Source organism: Vidua chalybeata, chromosome 8 (genome assembly GCF_026979565.1).
Source record: "Vidua chalybeata isolate OUT-0048 chromosome 8, bVidCha1 merged haplotype, whole genome shotgun sequence".
Lineage (NCBI taxonomy): Eukaryota > Metazoa > Chordata > Aves > Passeriformes > Viduidae > Vidua > Vidua chalybeata.
Genome location: NC_071537.1, coordinates 2,950,082 through 2,976,659, shown reverse-complemented (window position 1 = coordinate 2,976,659; position 26,578 = coordinate 2,950,082). Strand labels below are relative to the sequence as shown.

The 26,578-nt window shown below is 43.4% G+C and overlaps 1 protein-coding gene across 1 annotated transcript in view; it reads right to left on the bottom strand.

Annotated features, from left to right (window-relative positions):
• Nucleotides 1–26,578, bottom strand: part of ADAM12 (ADAM metallopeptidase domain 12) — a 177,612-nt gene that overhangs the window by 107,568 nt on the left and 43,466 nt on the right. Inside the window, exon 3 of the mRNA XM_053949228.1 lies at nt 23,488–23,561. Within this exon, the coding sequence (XP_053805203.1) occupies nt 23,488–23,561 (74 nt within the window). The remainder of the gene's footprint in view (nt 1–23,487; nt 23,562–26,578) is intronic.

Here is a 26,578-nt window from a genome sequence, read left to right as displayed (position 1 = left end):
ACTTTAAAAACCAAAAGATTTAATTATTTATGAAGTTATGAATTCTATTATCCCTGCCACGGAAAACACCCAGGGAACACGAGGTGGTTTTGTGAACCTGCATCCTCACTTCCATGACAATTATTGCAAACCAGCAATTTTTCCTCCTCTGCAAACCAACTTTTTCCCTTCAAAACTCCACGAGGGTATAGAAAAAATGTGCAAACTGAAAATATTCCTCAGAAAGCTGATGTAATACAGTGATCTGACCAAAAAAATCCCTATTTTATCAAACTATCTCTTTTTTTTTGTGCGAAGGATAACTTGCTCACGTCTGCGTAAGTTGAGGTCTCTTTGTACTTTTCCCCTTCAGAAAAAGAAGTGGAGAAAAAAGCCAGGAAATGAGAGTTTAAAAGCTGGTGATTCCCACCTGGCAGCTGCTTTGAGTGCTGCTCCAAAGGGCTGCCACGACAGAGCAAGGCGGTGTCACTTCTAATAGCATTTCATTAAATCAGCCTCTAATTCAATTACAGCTGTTCTCCATATGAGCACTCCACTGGAGAGGAAGGATTTCCCTCTTCCCACGTTTCAGGCAGACCTCGTGTGCCACAGGGCTCCTCAGCAGTGCCAGCCAGGGCAACTTCTGCTCATCAACCCGCAAACCTCTGCCCACATCACCCACAGCAACAAAACACTGCTCTTCAAGCGCGCTGCCTCTTGTTCAGCTGCGTTGGCCTCATTCCCCTTTCTTGGCATCCTCTTTGTTTTGGGATCACAGAATGATTGGAGTGGGAAAAGACCTCCAAGATCATCAAGGATCTGTGATCAATCGCCACCATTCCCCAGCACTGAGTGCCACATCCAGCCCTTCCTTGGACACCTCCAGGGATGGGGATTCCAAACCTCCCTGGGCAGCCCCTTCCAATGCCAAGTCTCCCTTTCCATGGAGAAACTCCTGATGTCCAAGCTGACCCTGCCTGCTCAGGGGATTTCTCTTTTTCTCTCTGCATTCTGTTCATTGTTCACAAGAAAAGGAGGGTGGGGGAGCCTTGCATCAATCTCACACCTCAAACAATAAAAGAGAGTTTAGCTCTGACCTGTCAGGGGTTTTATCCTCTTCATGAGGAGGAACAAGGCTCAGTTTTCAATCATGATATTCTCACAGAAATGCACTTTTGACCTTTGGATTGCCCACATTTCGGGGATGCCCTTAGGGCACACCAGTGCTGGAAAACTAAACGAAGATACAATTAGAGAGTAGAAACACAGAACTGTGTGGGTTGAAAGGGACCTTTAAATGTCATCTCATCCCACCCCCAGCCATGGGCAGGGACACCTTCCACTATCCCAGGCTGCTCCAAGCCCTGTCCAACCTGGCCCTGGGCACTTCCAGGTTCTCTCTCCTCTCTCACAACATTTCCCTCCCGGGACCAGCCCTTGGAGTGATTCCAGCTCAGCGAAGGGCAGGATGCTGAGCACCCTCATTCCAGCCCCTGCCCCAAACCAGTGGCATTCCTTCTGGAAACCAGTCGCAAAATCAAAATCTTGTGCACCACAAAGCTCCTTGCTCCTGCAGGACTACCCATCAAAGAGCATAAAATTGTTACAACTGGCAGCTCCTTACAGATGTGGAGCCTGCATTCTTTCCTGGTGTGTTTTAGTCTAAAAGCCAAAAACAATTCTGGGAATGTCCAGGGGTAGGGAGATTACCACAAATTAGGAGCAAATTAAGCAGGCAGGCATCTGCTGAAGGGAAAGTGGGGAGAGCGGAATGTAGATATTTTCACTTAGACTGGATTAACTTCATTTTTTGATTAATTCATATTAACTTTCCGAGCATCTCCGTGTGGAGGAGTCCCCCGGGAGCTTGCAGGAATGTCGCTCCTGCTGCTGTAGCAGCTCCCGTCACTGGAGGGCACAATGCTGCTGCTTTCGCAGCCTTGCACAGCCTCAACTCAACGATTTTTGGAGAGATAACACTTTCTTTCCTTTGAAAAAAAAAAAAAAAAAAAATTGATCCCCTCAAATTATCTGAATGCTGAGATCTTACTTTTGTAGATCCCTGACTGCTGAATTGTGCAAGGAAAAAAGAAGGAAAATCCCCTGAAATAACGAGTTGAAAAAAGCTCAGTTTTTATTTCCTGCACAGTGCTCCAGACAGTGTAACTATTCATTAACTTTAAAGCACACAGTTTAAAATCCTGTTTTTCTTTTGGTCTCGGCTTTACATCCTGCAGTTCCTTTAGCCCCAAACCAAATCCCTGGCTCTGATCCTGCCGTTAATATGAGGAAAATCAGACTTCCATCCATTTAGGCTGTTATGCTTATTCAGCATTTCCTTGAGGATAAACCTGACCCAGGTAAAGCTCCTTCTCATGGGAATGCCTTGAGCCCAAAGGAAATCCTTTTCCCTTGTGGCTGGGCTCCTCTGGCAGAGCTCTCTGGCCTCTTGAGTGTCCAGATAGAGTGAAACACTGAACTGTGGAGCAAATCACCAACAAACTGAAAAAAAAAAAAAAAATCCTAAATGTTAAAAGCTCACAGGGTAGAAATAATAAAGCAGTGAAATCCCTGACACCACCTGTCTTATGCACCCCCTGTGTTGCATATTGGGGTAACTCAGCCCTCTGTGCTCCTGCCAGGTTCCTCCACAAGATGGGGGAGACCCGAAGGAGGAGACCACAAAGGCAAATGCACAAACAGAATCTTCCAGAAAGGGCCCTCTGTGTGGTTCCTCCTTCCTGCCACAGCCTGTGAGATGCAAATTTGAGCCACCCAGGGCCAGGAAATACGTTTCACAATGCTGATGGTCTCCTCAGTGCTTTTGAAATCCTATTGTGACCCATGGCTTGGAACAGTTGGACACAACTACTGGAGAAGCTTTTTGGAAAGCAATTTCATTAGCACACAATATTGGCCTGCCTCTGCCTGAAAAGTCAATGGTAAGACTCACAGTGATTTTAATGAGAGAAGAAGTAGGTCAGTACTGGAAAATCTCATGCACAGCCTTTATATTCTGTCACTGATTCCTTGTGATCCCCAGAGAAAGAGGAATAATTCTGAATCTCCACGAGCAAAGCAGAGAAGTTTTGCTGCCCAGGCTGGGCTTTTGCTCCCTCTGTAGAAAAGCCCTTTACAGCATAAAGCTCAGCTGTGACACTTGCTAATATATGGCAAATGCTTTGTTGTTGTCCCAGTGTTTCAGACCAACTCACTGAAACAAGTTTCCTTTAAAAAAACCAAACCCAAAAGAGCCCAGTGTTGATAGAGTTTGGATGAAGATATCTCAGCGTCAGTGTGACAAGTCACACACAGATGTAAGAGTTGCTGGAGGACACACAAGTGTCAAGAATTCCCTGGCTGTCCCTGAAAGGATTAACCCTTAATTCCCTGCCCAAATCAGGTTTTGACCCAGCCTGTCCTGCACAAACTCAGAGTTTTCTCAGCTCCATTTACAGATGGATTTTATCTTTGCCTAGAAAGTGCTACTGGATCCCACACCCCTCCCAGCCCAGCCCAGCCCCTGAGGTTCCATTTATTCCTCTCCCATCATTTCCACTGCAGGCAAATGAGGGATTCACAGCTGATGATCCAGGCTGGTTCCTCCCCAGCTGGGTTTCCTTCCCATGCCTGGGAGCCCAGCAATGTCACCCCAACAAACTCAAACACTGCAGTCCAACAACTCCTACAACTGCTGCATCTCCCTAAGCCATAACAAAACTGCCACTGAGATCAGGGCCCTGTTTCCAAAGCCTTCATGGAAGTTTATCCATGCAAGTTCACCATGGAACTTCTGGCTCTGATATCCCCACGTCCCCTCAGCAGTGCTGTGCACTCCAAGCCCTGATCCCGTCACAGATTCCCTGGAATAAAGAAGGATCAGCACTCCCTGCAAGGCTTTGATTTACTGCACAACATCTGCCCATGGCTCTGCTCCCCGCTCTGTCCCCAGGAGCTGTCCTGCACTGAGGGCAACTCACCAGCCCACTGGGCCAGCAGGGAGAAAGAGCAGGGACAGAGAAACTGGGGCAAAAAGCAGGCAAATATAACCTGGAGAAAGACCTGGTAAATCTAAACTGGGGGAAAAGCAGGTAAATATAACCTGGGGAAAGACCTGGTAAATCTAAACTGGGGGACAAACAGGTAAATATAACCTGGGGAAAGACCTGGTAAATCTAAACTGGGGGAAAAGCAGGGAAATATAAACTGGGGTAAGACCTGGTAAATCTAAACTGGGGGAAAAGCAGGGAAATATAAACTGGGGTAAGACCTGGTAAATCTAAACTGGGGGACAAGCAGGCAAATATGACCTGGGGAAAGACCTGGTAAATCTAAACTGGGGGAAAAGCAGGGAAATATAAACTGGGGTAAGACCTGGTAAATCTAAACTGGGGGAAAAAGCAGGCAAATATAACCTGGAGAAAGACCTGGTAAATCTAAACTGGGGCACAAGCAGGCAAATATAACCTGGGGAAAGACCTGGTAAATCTAAACTGGGGGACAAGCAGGTAAATATAAACTGGGGAAAGAACTGGTAGATATTAACTGGAAAAAGAAACAGGTAAATATAAACTGAAGGAAGAGCAGGTAGATATAAATTAGGGAACAGCAGGTAAATATAAGCTGGGGAAAGAACTGGTAGATATAAACTGGAGGAAGAGAAGGCAAATATAAATTGGATGAAGAGCAGGTAGATACAAATTAGGGAAAAAAGCAAGTAAATATAAATTGGGGAAAGAAATAGGTAAATATAAAATGGAGGGAAAGGAGGTAAATATGAATTGGGGAAAGAAACAGGTAAATATAAAATGGAGGAAAAGCAGGTAGATATAAACTGGGGAAAGAGCAGGTAAATACAAACTGGGGAAAGAACTGGTAGATATAAACTGGAGAAAGAAACAGGTAAATATAAAATGGAGGAAAAGTAGGTGGATATAAACTGGGGAAAGAACTGGTGAATATAAACTGGAGAAAGAAACAGGTAGATATAAACTGGAAAAAGAGCAAGTAGATATAAACTGCAGGTCTGTCCTTCAAGGTCACATAATTCCCTCCCAGAACTGCATTTCCAAAGCATCAGCTTCCCAACAGTGAGGAACAGCACAACAGAACATGTGAAATTGGATAAACATGGCTAATTCCCAAGGGAATCATAATTGTGACAGTGAAATATGATGGTTTACTAGGTCAAATACTTTCTTCAAAGAAACATGCTTGAAAATTATATTGAAAGCTTGACTTGGACAGATTGCAGGGACCTGGTCCAAGACTATGGTCAAAGATATTTTTTCCCTGAAGAAATCAGTCACTGCACTACAGAGAGCTTGCATGGACACAAAAATAAATTCATATGTATTCTGTTTTATCTTCCTGAGTTGACATCATTAACTAAACCATACTGGAGTGTCAATCAGGTCTTGTGTACGTGTTTGCTCGTAATATATGAGGTTTTAAAAGATAATCTGGAAAGTTGAGTTCAGTTAAAAACCCAAAATGTTAATATTGAAAGTATTTTTAAAGCACCATCTATAGATAAGTTGCACTAAGAAAGGAATATTTTCTATCCAGCAGGTAAGACCTTTATTACATATTAAAAATTAATTGTAACTTCATTTTAATTAATTTTTTTATGCTTAGACATAATTTAAATAGGTCACAAAAGCTCACGCAATATTCTAGGTCCCTGATCTTTGTATTTCCATCCTCAAATGACCTCATTAGAGGGTTGCTGGATAAAATTTCCTGACATTAATAGTTTGCAAAGGAGTCACAAGAATGTAGGAGTAGAAGGAATCACCTGGTTGTAAATGTTCACTCCTCTGTCCATCTGAGGTTACGAAATTCCCAGAACCTCATAATAAACCCAAAACATTCAAGAATACAAGCCTGGAAGCCACAGAACTGTGCTGGGCCACAGGAGGACAAGCAGGAGAGATCAAAGGAGCGGCCACTGTCTCAGAACCCTCCATCAGCAGCTGATCTCACAGCTGGGAACACCTGGATGGCCAAATGATCTGGAGATATTTGTACTCATTCACCCACCTCTGTTTTACAGAGGAGCTCCTCTGTTTCCATCAGGATAAACAGGTATTTTGTAAATAAAAAGGATTTAATTGAGACAAAATTTCTACACATGAGCAACCTGGTGTGGGCCCTTGGCAGAGGGGTGGGATGAGATGAGCTTTAAGGTCTCCTCTAACTCAAACCATTCTGTGATTCCATGACCATATAGATGAAATATTAATCATGAATTAAGCACCAGATAAATTCCAGTTGGATATCATTATCCACAGCCTTCCAGATGTTCTGGAAATGATTCATTAGAGATACATTCTGTAACTATAGAGATAAGGAGTGAAACTGGAGGGCTGGAACACACTTTACTGACCAGGTCAGGATGTAAAATCTTCAGATATGACCAGGTCAGTGACCACAGACACTTGGAGAAGATAATCTGATATCCTGGCAAGCTGATGCATACATTAAAACACAGAAGAGGTAAGAGGATGGAATTTATTTTAAAAATAAATGGTGCTGGCAGCTGCATGATGTCAGCTGTATTTGTAATAGTAAAGCACTTTCTGGTGAGCACAACCCCCCACAATTTGTAGCAATTAATCCAAACCCCAAGCTAAGTCAGTATTGGTAGCCAAGGGTGATAACATGAGCATATTTCTTCAGCAGAACATCATCCATTCCTATTTTTCTGGCCTACAACATTCCTGCTCACATTCTTCTGTGGCATCTGAATTGGTATCTGACCTACATCCCACTCCACCCTCAAAGCACAAGAGTTTCTCTGGACACCATGAAATGTCAGGTTTTGGCCACACTGAGCTTTCACGTTGGATAAAGGAGCTTTTTTATTGCCTGAGCTGAATTGTCACCTCGAAAGTGCCCTTTTGGAGAAAATATTTAAAGACATCCAGCAGCAAAGTGTGGGAAAAGAGGGTTCCTCCCTTCCCTGGGCCTGTTAAAATCCTGCTGAACCACACATTACTGGAGACTCCTCCAGGGCAGAAAAAAAAGTTCCTTGTAAAAGATAAAGAAAACTGAAATTTCATATTAATATCAACAGACTTTGATCTAGCAATATATCTACCAAATGTTATTCCAGTATCACCCTCTAAATCTCTGTCTCCAAAAAGATGTGGATTGTCAGAACTTCATACATAAATTTATAAGGCACCATCTTTAATTTCATGCAAATGACAGTCCTAAATGGCCCTAGTAAAATACTCATTGTCTTCTGCTCTCATCAATTTCAAACTTCTTTCAGTTTATCAAGAACTCAGGAGATGAATCACATTCCAACTGTGCTCATCGCACACTGCAGTGGCCTTGGCCTTGCACCACGTTCCTGTGCTGAAATATTAAGTTCCACCCAAAAAAAAAAGTTGGTATTCAGCAAAAGTTTTAGTTATAAAAATAAAATTCTCTATAGAGTTGGGAAATTAAACGTTTTAGCGTGGTCTAAATGGATCCCTTACTTGTGTGCTTGGGGACATGGGTTAGTGGTGGCCTTAATGGTTGGACTTGATGATCTTGGAGGACTTTCCAACCTTAATAATTCCATGCTCAGTTCAAAATGATGATTATTTTGGAGTATCATACCCTGCACTTTGAATAATTTGTTAGCTTGAGGGTTTTGTCCAGAAATCCCTGTTTTCTTATGCCAGTTTCTACAATCCTTCACACACACACACAAAATGACGTTTCCTGCAAAGTATTTTCTCAGAAGAAAAAAAAAAAAATTCTAGTGGCTTTATCCAGAAATGTTTCTGTCTTCAGAACAGAAGAGCAAGAAACCAAAGGATTTCTCAGCTCCACTCCTGCCATCCTAAAGATTTTCTGACCATATAGAGATAATAAATGTGACTGGGTGGATCCTGTGGCGTGGTGTGAACTCACTGGGACCCAAACATGGCCATCATTTGGAAGATTCCTAACTAACAGCTGAGCCTTAATGAGTCCATTTCCATGCTAGTTATCTCTCGGGATTAAAAAAGGACCTCTCGGGTCAGCCAGGACAACATTTTGAGTCTTGCAATGCACCCAGAGCTGTGACCTGCTGTAGGAGCTGCCTCACAGCTATAAATAGCTCAACCCAATTAGCACTTAGTTAATTTACTACATTTAGGGGAAGCAATTCTCCATCTAAGCCACCTGCAGAGCTTTGGTGGCTTTAGGGACATGAATCACACCTGGCAAGGACCCCACAGCTCTTATTCTACATCATTACAGAAACCCTGCTGTGGGCTTTTAGGGCTGAGAGGGTCAGAATTGGACGTGCTGCTGCTGCTCAAGGCACTCAGTTGATTCATAAAACCCACAGCCTCAAATCTTTCCATAAAAAAATCCCAGAGGCTGGCCTGGGAAGTCACCAGTGTGGAATTAGGAGTTGGAATTACTGCATGAGTACCACATGGACACAAGCACTGAATTCCCCAAGGCCATGGCAGTAAGAGGTGCCCTTGGAGGGATTGCACAGTGAAATACTGTGTAAAATACAGCCCAGGAGTTCTGACCAAAAATAAATGATTCATTTTCAAACCAGTGGCAGAAATGGACAGGGCTGGGACACCTCATGGAACAGAATAAAACCAAAACAGACCAAATTCACCACTGAGACCATGAAAAGGCCAAACAAACCATGACTAAGGAACCACAGGAAATGACCACAAGGGTGGACACGCTCCTCTTTCCCGTTTATCCACAGAAAGATGAAAAAATGAGACATTTCTTAACCACTGCTCGATGACTTTATCTCAGAGTTAGGATGTTGTGGTCCTTCTGCACTAGGATTGCACTGCTCAAAATGTACTTGTGAGTGTAAATCTAAGATTCAGTCTTTAAAATCATTCTTTTAGGTTGATGGCAGTTGTATCACATGAAGTCTCTGTGTCCTAGCAACAACATAACTCTTGCTAAACTCAGGCAATTGGAAAATCAGTCAAATTCAGACACAATTAAGATTAAATGTCATAACTGGCAATGTATGAAAAATACTAGGCCTTCCCAATTTAACTTTTTTTTTTCTCTCCATATCTTTTGCAATGATTCATGCAATGACATGAGTAATACATGGAAATATATGAGAACTGAATTTCACTAAAATATCTGAATATAGAACATTTGTTCTTCTCTAAGCATGTCTGGGTGCAGTTCCCATTCCCCTCTGAACCAAACACACACAGCTGATAAAAAGCACTAAGGTATCCAAGCTCCAAAGTGGGCTAATTTTAAACTCAAATCACATCCTAAAACTCACATTTCCTAGTTTTTCCCTGACCAAATTTCAACCCAACACCATTTGCTCACCAGTCTTTGTTCATTTGCCACTGAAAGACAGATTTAAATTAGAGAGGAGAAATAAATTCCTCCCAAAGAGGGTGGGGAGGCCCTGGCACAGGTTGCCCAGAGCAGCTGTGGCTGCCCCATCCTTGGAAGTGTCTTTCCCTTTAGGGAATTCTGTGAGGAATGAAGCACACCAGTGGCTTTGTTTAATTCTCTTTTAGGATGTATTTTCCAGTGGTTTTCCATTTTCCACAAGTTTTGTAAGCAAAGGATCTCTCCTGCGATCAATTTGCTCTCTCCCATTTCCACCTGTTGTCTTCCTCCCTGCTCACTCTTCTTCCAAAACATCTTTTTATTTAAGAGAACAGAAAAATCTTGACATGGAGAAGCCACAGGAATTGCTCATCACTGACATTAACACAGCTTTGCAAATTAAGGTGACCTTAAATGAGCAAAGTATCCCCACAATCCAACCCATGCCTCCTGTGCCATTTTTAGTCAGGGATGATCACATCATATCAGTTTCCTTATGCTTCTTTCCTGACTTCATTTCCTGAAGGGAAAGACAGTTTCCCAGCCTTCTCTTCCAGTCCCAGCTGGGCACTCAACCTCGTGTCTGGTGTGCAGCTGCCAGGGTTGAAGGAATGCTGGTTTAGCCCTATCAGTACTGTCAATCCCTGACATTCATCTTTAGCTCACATTGAGATATGATCTTAATTTTTCCTTATCTCTGCATTCCAATAATCCCTCCTTGATAAATTCTGATCTCGGAATCCCTCCAGGAGTGAAAAGCAGAGCAGGTTTCAGCATCCATCTGGGTGCATAAAAGATCTCCTGACTTCCAGGGCTCACCACAATCACTCTGTTTTCATTTGCAGCAGCTCCTGTGCAACCTTGCTGGGCAAGGGAGGTTTTCCACAGAAGGTTTCAATGTGTGTGTTTCTTATCTCAGCTTCTTTTCTCTGCCATCACATCCAGGTGTCTCTTGGACACCTCTCTGGGCAGCCCCTTCCAATGTCAAACCACCTTTTCCAGGAAGAAATTCCTCCTGCTGTCCACCCTGAGCCTCCCCTGGCCCAGCCTGAGGCCGTTTCCTCCCATCCTGTCCCTGTTCCCTGGGAGCAGAGCCCGACCACACCAAGCCACAACCTCTAATAAGGGGATTCTGTGGAAGCCAACAAAAGAGGGATTTCTTTCCTTTCTAATTATCTTAACAATGGTTCAGAGTAAACATAGGAAGACCTAGAAAATTCACCTCAGCTCATATGCAAATTCCAGCAGTGGCAGAAGCCCTGGAGATGTGGTTTGCAGACACTACATGATCTTCCATGCTCCCTCTGCTCTTGGGTAAATTTTCACCCTGCTTGAACTGTGTAAAAAATTTGCATAAAGAAGCAAAGGGGAACACTGGAGATGAGAAAATCAGCCATGCTATGATTAAATATGAATGGCAATGCCAGAGCTTTGATGGAAGGAAAGCAGGAAAACCACTGCAGGAACACAAGACAAGGAACACAACACAATCCTCTGCAGATTTCTGATATTGTGAGGAGAGTTTCCAAGGAGAAAGGTAATATCACTGTAATCCTTGCTTTTCCCAGTAAAATATATATGTTTTTGCAGAACAGGATTCACTTCTGAAGTTGTACCAACAAGTAAATTATTCATAAGAAAAGAGATAAAAGACAGAACATTTCACAGAGTAAAATATTTAGACTCCCCCATCTCTGGCAGTGTGATCATACTTGTACTAACTGGGCAGACTGGGAATCAAAATGAAGCTCAATTAAGTGGTACAAACTATGCATATAAAATACATCAAGCTGATAAAAATGACAGCTCTTCTGTACCTATGCTTCATCTTTCATGTTGAACCAGTTCAAGGAGAACCAAGCAAAGATGCAATTAATCAGTGCTCTAACGTTGTGCTACTTATCAATATGTGAGTGCAACACCTCAATAAAACAGGATCCTTAAAGGGCTGCTAAATGTATCAATATTCAATTACACAATGTTAATAAAGCCATTAAAAGAGAATTAACAAGGGTTTACTCAGGAAGTATCTCTGCCTGACATTAGGTGGCTCTTTAAACATTTTCCAAAGAAATACAGTAAAAAGCTATTAAAATATTTATGCAATGCTTGCATTAGTTCTGTTTAACTGGCACAGCAGCAATAATATCAGCAGTTTTAAATGCCCTGCTTCTCAGCACCACGATTATCCACCAGTTATGAGAGAGAAATAAATTCCCAGTCTTAGAATTTTAATGCTTTTCATTATAAGGAAAAGATCTCCAAAGCCTTCATTAAAGCTCACTAAAACTAGATGCTTCCACCTCTTTGTTGAGGAACCAATATCAGAGTGTGCTGCAGCAGGAGCTGGGCTGGAGATTGCCCCCGAGGCTCCTGCCTGCCCGGGTAGCCCAGAGGAAAGTTGGGTTTTGCCCCAAATCTTTGAGCTCAGGCCTCCCAGGCAAAGCCTTCCTGGAGAGCTCTGAAAGCAAAGGCAGATTATTTCATTCCAAGAGATTGTGCTGGTGCAGCACTTCTGGGCTCGTGGCTCCTCCTCGATCCCCCAGTAACAAAAAAGCCTCCCAGGACTTGTTAAATTAGCCAAAGTAATGAAGTCCAATTCTGTGTTATTTGCACAGGGACTGGAAAAGATTTCGTGTTTCCATGTACATAAACAAAACCTGGCTCAGCACACCGGGGAATTAAGAGGTTTATAAAATATAAAAGACATTCACATTAATCTGTTAAACAATTCATTCTCTAGCCTGCCTTTTCCTACTAAGTGAATTCATTACTTATAAAAAACCATATATTTGCTGCTGGCTCTTTTTTGCTGCTGGTGACTCAGTGCTGGCCCCCAACACCTCGGGGGGACACTGATGCTGCCCCTGGGCTGGTGGCACCAGCACTGGAAGAAAAAGAAGGTGCAAGTGTTGTCTCCCCCTATTATTCAGAGGTTTTGGTGCATAGCAATGCCAGCTGTGCTGAAGGAAGAAGGACTGCACCATTGATCTGAATTAAATTATTAGAGGGTGTGGGAATGAAACAGATGAATTCACATCCTGGAAAATCCAAAATAAAGCAGTTCCTCTGGCGCTGCCCAGACAATGCTGAGTATTTTTTCTTCCAGGAATTGCTAAGCTCAGGGAATTGGTTTCTTGCAGGACAGGTTGGGGAAATTCATCAGCATAAACCCATCTTTGCACCGAGGCACCCACAACTCTTCCCAAGGACCTACTGCAGTTTTGATGGATACTCCTCTAAATTAGTATAAAAATCCATTTTCTTCTTTGGAAAATAACAGCACTCACTGTTTAACTAGATCAAACAGGTGCTACCAGGTGAAAATATCTTAACAAGAACTGGCTTTGTTTTCCTTTTAAAAAGGTCTCTATAGCAAATCACCAGGCCTCTGAGCTCAAAGGAAGTCAAATGCGTGCCCTGCATTTATCCATTATCCACATTATCCACAGAATCCTTTGGAAAGGCATCAATTTGCCACAATTTGCATCCACAAAACAAAGTGACGAAGATTTTAATGATAATGCAAGCCCCTCTATGAACAAAAACTGTATTAATCCAACCCAAAAGCATGTGAAAACAGCAGCTTCTTGCTCCTGACTGCTTTGTTTTCAGAAGACACTAATAACTACCCACTTCTCTAATAAAACAATTAAATCTTTCTAGCACATCCCCTCCTCTCCTCCCCAAATATTTTTGTTTTAGAAGTATTTATGCTGCAATCACTTCTACCTCAACACTATCACCCAGCTAATAATGTGATATTATTTAGTTGTATTTGTTTTTTTTGGTTTTTTTTTTTTTTTTTGTTTTTTTTTTTTTGTTTTTTTTTGCTGCTTACATAGGGGTAAGGGATACATTCAATTTTTCATTCCTTGTGTAGCAAGAATTCAGCTTTTTCCTAGGTTAGATTTTTATTTGTCCAAGGAAAAGCTATGAAAGGGGTCTGTGGAACTTGTTAACTGCTCTGTGGAACTTGTGGAGCTGCTGTAGCTTCCAACAATCCAGTCTTCAACTAGATGAGTTTTAAACCTAGTCAAATTATACTACACCTAACAGGCACTTTATGGGAGATCTGCCCATTTTTCAGCCATATTCAAGGAGTCTGATCACTCTTATTTTCATACTGATGGTGGAGTCATCTTTCATGCAGCGAGTGTAAGGGTGTCCCTTTCAAAGGCCAGACACTTCCAGCACAGGAAACACTGCCCAGAGACAAATGTGGCCCCTGGATTTCTGAGTCACCCCAACACATTTATTAAGCACCGAGCTGTGCTTTTACAACTGGTCTCCATCAGAGATATTTCATCTGTTCCCAGAGCGTCATCCCTCCTAATGACTCATAATGCAGCCTCATTCCATCGAGCTTGATTTCACTGCCTCATCAGCCTCTTGTTCTCCAGGGGCAAAGCTGCTCTTTTCAGCAAGTTCAGCCCACAGAGAAGTGGCCATTAACTGCAGCTCCTCATTATGTAAGAATCAGCTAATCAAGAGTGACCAAGACATAGCTGATGTTGTGATTGAGGAGAGGGAGACATCTGCTTGGAATTATCCAGCCCGCTGCTTCAAAACTGATAAGGCATTTACTGCCCTGGTGTTCAGTTAGAGCAGGAATAAATGGGTTTGGGGGGTGGAATGTGCAGTTTGCTTCACCAATGGCTTGGCAGGGGGAGAGGGATGGAGGGCACAAAGTGCAAGCAAGGCCCAGTGCTGAGGAGAAAAGGCAGAAGCTGTCTGCAAACCACATCAGCACGAGGCACAGCTGACAGGTTCTAAGCTGTATTTGAGGGGCTGTGTGTAATGCAAAGAAAACTGTCATTTCCATGGTTTTCAGGCTAAGCTGAAAAAATATTTCTACTTCCATTTCCTAATTCACATCCAGTTGTGCATTTTTTTCTTTATCTAATATCCAGAGTGAAACTAACATTCAAATGTATCAAATTCATTTCTGATGTGAATGGGAAGCCATTCCCCTGAAGTCAGAGTGGGCTGTATGTAAGTATTCCTGATTAATTTGGTGATGAAGCTTGCTTTTTTATTCCTAAATGTCACGTGCAGCTTTTCTGAAGCCAAAAGTTTACGTGTTTTATTATCAGAGCACAGGAGATACATCTTCTTATTCTTTCTTTTTACAGGAAAAAAAACCTGTAATAAAACATGATCTTTTAATACATAATCTGTAACAGAATATGCTGGGCAGATAAAATATGTAACATGAGAAAGACTGCCTTGAAACTGAACCCTGACTGGGGGTGTAAGTGAACATAACCCTTGTTTCCCTTCGGGGAAGGAAGAGCATCAGATAGGAAAGGGACACTGAGCTTTTCCTGGACTGAGCAACACCAAGAGACTGCAAATATGTGGGGCAGATGAACAGGCAAGCTCTGCTCCCCTCCCTGGAGGACTGGGAAGCACAAATTGCCAGGAATAGTCCCATTCTGGGGGATCATTCTGGTGTTCTCAAATTCCCTTCTTCCTACAAAAGGCACACTTCCACACACAGCCAGGTAACTCAGCTACTTCAAATGAATGAGGAGCAGGTAGAAAGATAAAAGCAGAGGAATAAATTGGACCCATTTCTTGAAGGAATCTGTCTGGATTACTGAGGCCAGACATCAAAGAAGAGGGGGGAAAAAAGCACCCTCTTGCCAAGCTTATGTTTCCATGTATGTATTTCCTCCCCACTCTTCATATAGACTCTGCTTTTTGCATCAGCCCTCTTGGCTGATATCACAACACTTCGCTGCTTTTCATCTTCAAAATGTGAACAAATTCATCCTCGAGGCTCTCAAAATGTGAACAAATTCATCCCCAAAGCTCTGCTGGGAGGAAATGAGACAAATAAATGCGGGGATCCCTCCTTCCCTGCGGGGCTGTGGGAGGTGGGTGGCTGGGACAGAGCACGAGCACCTCCTGGACCTGCACGCTCTGCAGGCAGGGATGGGTTTGGATTCCTCCAGCAGCACTTTCTGCCATCCTTGGAGCCCTGAGAAACTGCTCTGTCACTTGGAAAGGAACTGACATTTTCTGGAAAGCGTCTCAAACTCAGCGTCCAGCAAAGTGTCTGCTTCTCCTCTGAATTCAGCCCCATACACAGAAAAATCTTGTCCTCAAATACCTTTCACCTGCCTTTTTCTCTCTTCCTTCCCTAATTTTTATTTTTATTCGATATTTTCCTCACCCTTTTTTATTTTTTGCAGAGGCAGAAGTAGGTGCAGAGAGGCAGCTGTTGCAGCAGCAGCTCTGCAGACATGCCTGCAGCCTGAGTCACGCACACCGCGCTGGAGAAATGGAAAAGCAGCTCTTACATCAGGGATGTTGAATCTGATCCTGCCCAGAGAAACATCCAGGAATCACACTCTGCTGTGGACACACATTCGCTCCCTTCTCCTGCTTTCCCTCCTCTTTCCATGGATTTTGTGGCAGAGGAGGACCCCAAGGTTTTTAGAGAGAGTTCTGTGCACATTGGCCACCTTCCCTGCAGCCCTGGCAGGAAAGAATTGCCTGAAATGCTGAAGGCTGCCCTAGTGTGCCTATGGAAATTCGTACACACCTGGAAATCCCTCATAAGGGAGCTTGGAAAAGGGTGGGGGGAAAGAGAAAATAAAGAAGAAAAAATGAAAGGATGAAAGAAAAAAAAAAAAAACATAAAAGAGAGACAGGCTAGATGAATATTTAGGTGGAAGTTCCTGCACTCAGCTCCTGACTGAGATCTTTAAAGGAAACTGAGGTTTGAACTCTTCATGAGAACAGCATGACCAGTGTCTCTTTAGCCCCTTAAAAAAATCCCTACACTCAGTTTGTGATACAAATTTGTTCTTCTAAGGGATGTAGCCTTGGAAGAACCATATCCCAGGACCTCAAAACACAAATCATGTGGGGCAGATGCGAGGGGAAGGCTTTTATCTAAACTCCATGACCACACCATGGCAAAGCTGCCAAACCTTGGGATTTAAGCACGACTGTGACAATATTATCAGGGCTTTGGTTTTGGTTGGTTTGTTGGTTTTTTTAAAAAACTTGTGGCAAAGTTTCTCTGCAAAGCTCTGCAGAAAAATCTCAAGGATATTAATATCAAGTATTAGAATGAAAGGCATGATAAAAATAATCTTAAATCTTGCATCTGGGTTTTTGAATTTTTTTTCTGTTGTGATATCTCTTCCCGGTTTGTTCTGACATGGACACACATTGCCATGTCTTCCTCCTCCTGCTCCTATTATCTCCCTTCTGCTACATCCAACCCCCAGCTAAAATCCCAGGGGGCAAAGTCAGGGAAGGGAAAATTCCATGAATCATAAAATCATGGAACGGTTTGGGTTGGAAGGGATCTTAAAGATCACCTCGTTCCCCCACTGCCATGGCAGGGACACCTTCCACTGTCCCAGGTTGCTCCAAGCCCCAGTGTCCAGCCTGGCCTTGGGCACTGCCAGGGATCCAGGGGCAGCCACAGCTGCTCTGGGCACCCTGTGCCAGGGCCTGCCCACCCTCAACTGTGATTTTAAAACTTATTTAAGCCCTCCTTGTGTTTCAGAAGCCAGAAAGCAATAACCACAATCGTTTCTGAAAGTCAGGAGAATCCTCTTGGGTCTGGCCTGGTCTCTTTACAGGTGTTGTGTGAAGGAGCCCCAACACCCCGGGCCATGCTGGGAAACTGAGGCTGCAGAGCTGAGCTCAGCATTTATCCCTCACTGCTCACTCTTGTCAGGAACAAATTTACAAAAAAAAAAAAAAAAAAAAAAAAAAAAAAAAAAAAACAACCCAATAAGCAGAAGGATTCTGAAACCTGCCCAAGGAGCAGATAGAAAAACCACGTGAGGAACCCTCGGGAGGTTTGTGAGCCAAGCCTGGCTCCAGCTGGACGCTCCCGTCCTTTTCCTGCCAACCTGCACAAGGGCCTGGGACACGCAGCGCTCCTCGCCACGTGGGCTGCACTATCAGCAGGAGATTACCAGGTTTCCAGAAGGTTTTTATCTCCTGTCTCCCCCCCTCCCCGTTATGAATTTTCTCTCCTAGAGGACTGCACCGTGCTGTGTGCTCGCTGTCACGGCGCTGGGGCTGAGCTCAGCCGCCCGCAGAGGGAGGGAACAACATTCCTGCTCTTTCCCCACAGCCAGCTCTCCTCCCCACCTCTCTGCTGGGCCACGACCAAGGGAAGTGCTGAGAACCTCACACTCTGCACACCAAGGGGAGCTTAAAACACAGCTCAGAAAATACTGGAGTCTACTGCTGCAATGTATTCTGAGAGTGGGACCTAAAGCAGGCGAATTCTATATTAAATTTGTTAACAATTGCCTAATATTGTTCTATCTTTAATTGGAAGGGACAGCTCAGGATTGCTCTGACTGACAAGAGTGAAAAAGTAAAACCCTGGGGTTCACTTGGCTCGAAGCTGCCAGCTGATGACACTCAGGGAGCTCAGGAAAAGTCGTGCAGAGAAACCCTGCACCTGTCCCACCCACCAGACTGATTTTGTTTGCTGTGTGAACGAGGTCTGTATTTCTGCAGAACACACACAACTGTCTGTGAAACTTCCCACATCTCAGTTTTCCCAGAGAAAAGGGTTTGATCCCTCAGTCCTTCCCTCGTGCCCAGGCTGCAGGGTGGGGACAGCACTGACTCCCCTGACCCCAAGTGTGCCCCCAAGACCAGGGTTTGGGATGTGAGTAGGACACAGCCCTCTCTTCTCTCCAGGGAATTTGGCACAGCCCCATTATCCTGCTGTTTTGTAGGCACTGGAAGAGAAGATTGACCTCGACAGACTTTATGACAGCCACAAGAATGTCTCAGAATTTGTATTTCTGAGTCTCTTTATCCTCTCCCCTTCCAGCATGTTATATCAGCATATAAATATCTTCTTCATATATAATATCTGTTCCTTTCTTTTGGGGTATACATGCGAGGAGTTGGAACTCCTCATGGGGAACTCCTCATGTTTGTTGGGGTTGGAACTAGGTGATCTCTAAGGTATCTTTCAACCCAAGACTTTCCATGATTCTGTGACACTATGAAGATAAAAAACAGACCAAGAAAGCAGCAGTTTCTCTCCTGATGGGGCTGGACCCTTTCACTCCAAAATGACACAGCCAGAGGTAGCCCTGACCACACAACCTCGACTGCCTTTGCTAAAAAACATGGAACAAACCTTTGTTTCTCATGCCCATGATAAATATTGCATTTTTATACCACAAACCCGTGGGAAATACTGTACCTTAGAGCCACAGACTGATCCCAATTTACTGTAGCTCTGGTAGCTGAATTGCCATATTTTGGTGGTGACTGCTGCCATTGCAAAAGGGGAAAAATTGCTCCTTCCAGTCAAGTGAAACTTCAATTCTAGTGAAATCCCAACTGTCACCTGGGGCTGAAATGCTGCAGTACAGCTGCCAGCTCCAGCACTTGCAGATAAACCAGGCTGAGGTCGCAGTTTTTTGGCTAAGACACAGCACAGAGTTATAATAGCAAGTATATTCTGACAGGTCCCAGCTCTCTGTTTGGGGTTTGCTTGTTTAGATTTGTTTCTCTCTCTGTATTTCAAGCCCTTGATTCTATAGAAGCATGTCAGTTCATTAACAAATCCTGTCAGCTACTTTCTTTGGCACTGGGGATGGGTTGTTTCCCTGCTAAATTAATCCAGCTCCAATGTCACTTGCACACCAATCAGTGCTCCCATTCAGGGAGGTCGGGCAGAAAAGTGGAGAGAACGTCTTCTTTTCTTTTAACCAAAAAGAGAAAACAAAATATTGCTGAACTCTGAAGCCTCACTGGAGCTGGTCACATCAGCTCTGTGCATGAAGGTGGCTGCTGCCTGATTTCCAGCCCAGGGAATTCTGCTGGAGCCTTCTCGATCCTTTCAGAGTGACCTCCAACACTGGACCATTACATCCCAACCCACCCTGGGTCTCCACAAAGAAGTGGAAAATGTGCAAGGGAGACACTCAGAGATGACCTAAGCCTCTGGAGTTCTCTGGGATCCTAAGGGATTTATAGGATGAGAGGGAGGCTTATACCATGGCCTGAGTTGGACCTTGTCTCCTGATGAAATGGAAGAATTTTTACAGAGGGAATAAAAGGCAGCAATGTAACTTCATATATTGCCTTTTTTTATATAGCTTTGTTAGGGCTGGGCTACAAACCTGACAAAAAGGAGCATAAAACGATGGGGAAATGAAGAGTGAACTCAGCTCCTCTAAAATATTCCAGCTTTTTCTTTCCATTTCCATGTTCCAGTGGACACTGCCAGTGGCCCACCAGCCACAACCACACTGATGTCACCCTCACTGCTCCCTCTGCAAAGCTGGACAATGAAATCCTGGCAGAAGGAAACTGTCCAGGACACACCTGGGATGTTCTTGATGTCCTCAGGGACAAAGCCATCCTCCCTCCATACTCACCCTCAACTTATCTCAGCTTTTTGTCTTTGTGTGATATCCCCAGCCTCAGGTACACACAGGAGTCAGCACTGGGAAAGTTCCCCAGCATCTGTTCAGAGTTACATTGCTCTGACATTCATAATTATGACCTTTGTCAGCAGATCATGTAAGCATGAAATTAATTTTGAAAATCAGTAATTCCACTGACTTTACCTGGGTCATTCACGTGTTTAAAGTTAAAAGAACACCGAAGAGCTTTGCTGTGTACAGACCTAGCCCTGACAGAGTGCAAAACGTTTCCAGTCCCAGACAAACAGCCAGTAGCTACAGACTGTTCCACTCTCCAGCTCAGATTTAATCTTACAGGGGCTCTGTTTCACTGACACAGCCGTGAACTGCTTCCCTCTAAGACCCACATGCTGCAATCAACTTCCAAGGGATTTCTGAGTGCATACATTACTGTCCCTTGCACACCAGCAGAGCATCAGTATTACACATGTAATGCACCCCAGCCCAGCCAGCTGCTCCAAAAAGTGGTTTATTTTGCAGCTGATGGATGCTTTGCTGATTCTGGAAATCTCTCCATATGACAAGTGTTCTAAAACATTTAAGGTACTACAGAGCTGAAGGTTCTCAAGAGTGCAATCATCTTTTGCAGCTAAATAATGGTAAGGAATGTACTTGCAACGTGAGCTCGCTCTCAGGTTTTCTGCCTGTGACAAATTGAATCCAGCACAAATAATTTTGGGGTTGCAATTACAAATGGGCAGTGCCTGGAAATTAATCACCAAAGTATTTAATGAATATCCACAAAAGTAATCTCAACAGCTGCAAGCCATCGAGATTTCAAACCCTAGGCTGCCAAGTCAGGTACCAGTAACTCTTCCAGAAGTCACTCAGAACATCTTGCCCAGTACATTTTGATGGGTCTGAATATCAGGAAACACCAAACTGACATTCAGTATTTCCACAGATAACAGATGGTTTCACACGTTGCTCCCCACTTGGGGTTGTCTAATGTATCTGAATCGTGTTTTGAAATACAACTCAAGGTTTGGAAAATCTCTAAGGTTTTCAATAAATGGAGTTTAATGTCAAGACTACTCAAAGCAGCTGTTCCTCCTAATCATGGAAAATCACATCCAGGGTTTTTTTGCATGACCCAATGAAGAAATTATGTAATTTAGAGGTCCCATGCACCTCCACCCCCACCATTCTCCAATGCTTTACATGAAACCACAGAAAGATAACAGCACACATCTCAGAGCTTCGTGTGCTGCCACTTTTCTACTCCAGACAAGGTGTTTGTGTTTCTTTCTCCCCTCCTACCTGCAGCAGGTGATTAATGGCTCAATGCCTGCATTTGAACTCCTTGTTCCACACCAACATCAGAAAGAGGGAGCAGGGGCTCATCTGCATCCTTGGAGATTCCCAGGACACGGGGATGGGAACCCTGCTCCCTTCCCCAGGTTTTTGATGAGCTTTTCCCACCTCTGGAGTCCAGAACCCACAGGTCCAGCCTGGCCTGCTGCCATCAGATGTTTGCTCTGCAGAAACTCAGGCTCTCATTTCTCTCCTGGGCTTTATTTCCCACTCCATGCCCCTGCAGAGTCCCTGGAAGCAGCAGGATGCTCCTGCCCCGTCACCTCCTGTGCCAGTGACAACAAACCCAACACCAGCACTACAGGCAGAAGAAACACAACCACAATTTCCACAGACAAGCACAACGAGCTTGGCATTGTTTTCCCTGGGAAGCACAGCCCAGTCCTGCAGATCAGTGCCTGGTGTGATTTACAGAAACAGAAACTGACCGTGCACACGCTGAGAAAACTTCTGTGTGGATTTGCAACACTCAGACCGTAATCTCTTAGGAAAATCAAAGTCAGAAACTCTGAAGAAAAGAGAAAAATTATTTTGCAAGACCGTGACCAATTTTTTCCTGTGGTTTGGGATCTGTGAAGTGCCTCGTGTGCTACAAATGCCAACCCAGGCCAGGCTGGCTGTCCCATTCCACAACACTGCCTCAAAGCTCCTGCTGAGATGAGGAACCTCGCGTTGTCAACACCACACACAGCTCTTCCAGAATGCAAACCTTCAGCTGGACACCCCACCAAACTAAAAAAAAAAAACAGTCCCAGTCTACCCCAACTGAAAAATAAACATTGATAAATGTATTTCTTCAGGAGCAGATCTCAACATCTCCAAATCCACGCAGTCACACAGACGCCTGTAGAGGTAATTTATTGCACTTTCCTGCCCTGCTTCTAAAAGAGGTGGAGATTGCATCTTACAATCTTCTAAATCTGACTTTATTACAGGTACAAGAGAGTTTGGTATGTTCACCAAAGCCTGTATTAGCAGTTTTATGGTTTTTTTATGTTCTTTTAATCGCTGACATGGAATGTAAATAGTTTCCTCAATTGCTGCATACTTCCCATTCCTGCAGGAAGGCACACCCTTCGACAAAGATTAAGAGAATATAAAGTGAAATCCTTGTTTACTAAAGGAATTAAATTCTCCTCTAGTTACTGGAACACAGCAACCTGTGCATGGGGGATCCACACACCCTTCAAGGACAGGTTTTCAACAGCTAAGGGACATTCAAAATAACATAAAGGAAGCTCAAGATTTGGGCTCGATGTCGAATAATAAAGTGAACTGGAATTCATCACAGCTGGGTAACGCTGGGGTTCATCCAAATGGCTGGGAATAAAAAGCATCTTGCACTGTTTTACTCCAGAGGACTAAAGAGGTGCCCCATGGTTTTCCATTGATGTTGTCCATCCCCAGCCCGAGGCAGGATGTCCCTGGCCTCCCCTGGACTTTTGCTTTCACAGGCACATTCCTTCCAACTAACACATCAAACTGCATCGCTCACGTCCACGCTCTCTCTGTTAAACTGACAAAAATACCTCTGTGGCTTGGATTCCCCAGCAGGGGAACCTACAGAACTCACAGATCCTTGTTACAAAAAGTTTTCCCTGGGTTGAGAGTGATCTTTGGTTTGCCTTTAACAGACAGCACGCAGTTATCCTGATCTGGATTCCCACCATGTATCCTTGAGATTCTCTTAGAGGAAAACTGAACACTTGTGGGGTAGACAAAGACTTTGATGACTTTTTCCATTTGTCATGGACTTCCAGAGCAGTTATTTCACTCCTGTATGGTTTTGGTTTTTAACAACTCTGCCCATGGGACCAGATCTACAGCAGCCCCTGATCTCTCTCTGAAATCTCACGGACATGAGCAGGATTTGCCAAGATGCACACAAACACAGGCTCAAGCCCAGCAATGGTCCTGGGCTGCAGGAACAGCACAACCATCCCATCATCAGCCCCTTCCCAGCAAACCCAGAGAGCTCCATTTAACATTCCAGCAGGGGTTAATCCCCAAGTCTTGACTCATCACCCCTGATGGACACTGCATGGAGCAGATCATGGGTGCAGACACCATTAGGAGGGATGAGTCCTCCCCAAAAATTCCAGAGACTGTAGGGTATTCCAGATTACTATAAATAAAAGGCCTTACCACAGGAAAGGAGGACAAATCCAAAAGAAATACACAGGAAAACCCTGAGAGGCAACATGTCCATTTTCAGCCCCACATAAATGCACACAACCATAGAAATTCTTGCTCTATCAGCAATGCACAAATACCCATAATCCAAACTGGAACAAAACTCTCTTGTTAGGGGATTCTTTATAGGGGACCAGTAGCAAAACTGGCCCCAGGTTAATTTTAAACCATCAATTTTACAATTATAACCCTCCTCCAAGAGTACAAAGTGACCATGCAGCAGGGTACTTACTCATTCCTCTCCAGATCGATGACCAGATGTTTATTTTCAGCTTGAATTACAAACTGCAGCACTGCTGGGTGGTTCTGAAAAAAACAAAACAGAGTTGGCTGAATCCAAACCCAGAGCCCAGCATCCTGCACCCAGCTCTGCCAGGGAAATGGACACATGATGGAATCAAAGGAAGGTTTGGCTTGGAAGGGTTTTAAGAACCATTTAGTTCCCATGGTGTCCCAGGCTGCTCCCAGCCCCAGTGTCCAGCCTGGCCTTGGGCACTTCCAGGGATCCAGGGGCAGCCACAGCTGCTCTGGGCACCCTGTGCCAGGGCCTGCCCACCCTCACAATTCCTTCCTAATAGACAAGATGTATTTCAAATTTTTAAGATGCATTTCAAGCTTTTTCATAAGGCATGATTAAGTTTCATCTTAAAAGAAAGAAGTGGTGTTGCAGAATGAAGGTCCTAGAATATCCTGAGTTGAAAGGGACACATAAGGATTGTCAAGTGCAAAAAATGTGAAATATCAATAAAAATATGGTCGACAGTATTACCAAGTATCTCTGTGACAACAACATGCAAAGTATTTATGCATATACAAGTATTTAAGAGAACTTTCTAAACAAAACACCAGCAACAGAGCCCACAGAAATCCAAGTTGCACTCCAGCATGGATCAGGACATCTGGGTTGCATTTTCAAGCACCATCATGACTGCGTGCAATCTTCATAATAAAACCCCAGATCTTCTTCATCTCAAGCACCCAAAGGTAAACCCAATGTCACCCTGTTCTTCTGAGAGTTTTGAAGTTCTTCTAAAAGTTCCTGTGCCTTCTGATATTTACATATTTCAACTGAGTTTTCTCACACATGTTCATGTAAATAATGATTGTTTTGCATTCTTCTTTGTGGGTGGAGAGAATTGATGGACTGTTGGTTTGACCAGTGTGGTTGGAGAGGTGGCAGTTTCACCCTCCAGTCCACTGTCATTTTTGCTATTGTATCTATAGTGGAGTCAGAAAATAATGTTTACCTTTTTAAGTTCTTTATCTTTCCTTTTACATCTAGCCTGCTTCTGTGAGTTATTTCGTGTCACAGTGTGACAACCCAATAATTTTTTGGGTGAGCTGTGAGAGGGGATCTGGAGCAGTGGAGGCCTTAAAGACTTGCAGGAAGGGGCAGTGCACCTACACAGGCTCTGGAAACTGCACTTCCAAGGAGAAAGCACAGTTTGCAATATGCTGGCTACTCTTGATCCAAAAGACTCAGCTCACATATATTTTAAAACCGTTTACATTTAACTTACATTTCATTAAACAAACTCACTGGATTGCGCGACAGCATTTCCTTGTTTGAAATTCCAACAGTAGCTCCATAAATCAGCTGTTCCCCCGTACACTCATGATGCTTTTCTGGAGATTTGTGTCAGCCAGTTGCAGCTAGAATCATTTTAGGGTTCTAGTGCTTAATTGATTTATTGAGAAATGTTTCTGAATTTCTGATTGCTGCAGCAGAGCCCCAGTGGAACCTCTGTGACAGACAGAGAATTCTTGCCCATGGAATGCAGTGATTTTCAAAATTGTTTGAAAAATTAGAGATGTTTATCAAAAAGCAAAATTATTGGGAGGCTGTCATAGACTAAACAAAATTGTTCAAATGAGAAATAGCTGAGAACTCCCCAGTGCTCTCAGGCCTTATTGAGCCATTGCTTTATCCAAAGTGTCCTGCTCGTGAGAATCCAAACGTGCTTTCTCAGCAGCAGCATTGAAATTCTGCATCCCTGTGAACTCTGCAGAAACCAGATCCCACTAGAATGCTAAATAAATGCTTCAGACTATCCTTGGCACTCAGCAAACACATGGGAGTCATTTATTGGCATGAATATTTAGAAGCAGTGTTGATTATGACTTCAGTATTAGTGCATTGCTTCCAAAACCCGTGAGATCTACAGAATGTGGAGTTTTGAGAGAGTAAACCACAATTAATTACAATATAACACAGTAAATAATTAAGATATTGCAGTGGCACAAATGGATTCTTTTCAGCTGAAGGCCCTCTTAATATGGAAATGACAACTATGTTTATTCATGAGTTCACAGTGGTACTTATTTGACAGTCAATGGATGTTGGTAAAGTTGCAAAGTTAAAAAAGCAGCTGCAGAATAGAACAGGCTGTTACGAGACAAAATCATCTCTCAGAGAATTCCTAAAGCTGAAACTTCTTCTCATGGAGCACAATAATGGCCCCAGTTATGGATGCTGCATTGCTTTGCACAAGACCCAGGTTCAGAATCTTGCTTCACCATGGATTTTTCTTTCAAACAGAAATGGCTCATTTCCTTCTTTTCCATCTGCGAGGAGATGAGACTATATTTTTTCTTAGTCTGACTGGAATTCATAAGCACAAATACAGCAAAAATTACCCACTGCACAGGTGTTAGGGTGACTACAAACAGAAACACACAAAATTATAAATTTCTAATGGTAAAGAAAAATGAGTGTCTTTCAGAAAGGGTATTTGAGGTTTGTGTTTTGGTTTTTCCTCCTCTTTTTTTAATCCAAACTCCTGTGAAATTAATTCAGTTTTTTTGTTTGTTAGGGCTTATTTTTGGGGTTTTTCTTGCAGTGGCTGTGGAGTCTTCCCTAAAGATTTTGCACATTTTTGCCACAAGCCCTTAAAAGTTCATTTTACATCCCATGAAACACTGTGATACCCTCCCCTTACTATCAATATTTTCAAAACTGAGTCGCAGGGTGAAAGGGGAATGACTATTTATATTTTCCACAAAGAATAATCAAAAAAAGCTCCTTGTAGGGGTACAGAGCCTCCTGCTCAGAATGTTTGAGAGACACTTGTTCTAAGTCTTTCTTAAGAACCACAAAATAATTTCTATGCTGGTGCCACAACTTATTCCCACATTGATCCCCTTAAAATTATCCACTCCCCTTAAAGTATCGACTGCTGAGAGTGGCATTATTTAAACCATAATGAAGATTTTTTTATGCTTCTACATTCTTTTCTCCACAGACTCAAGTTTTCTACTTCTCTCCTAAAAATGCAGTTTGCTGTTTTGCTTTTTGGCAATTTTTTTTTGTGGCATAAGAGAAG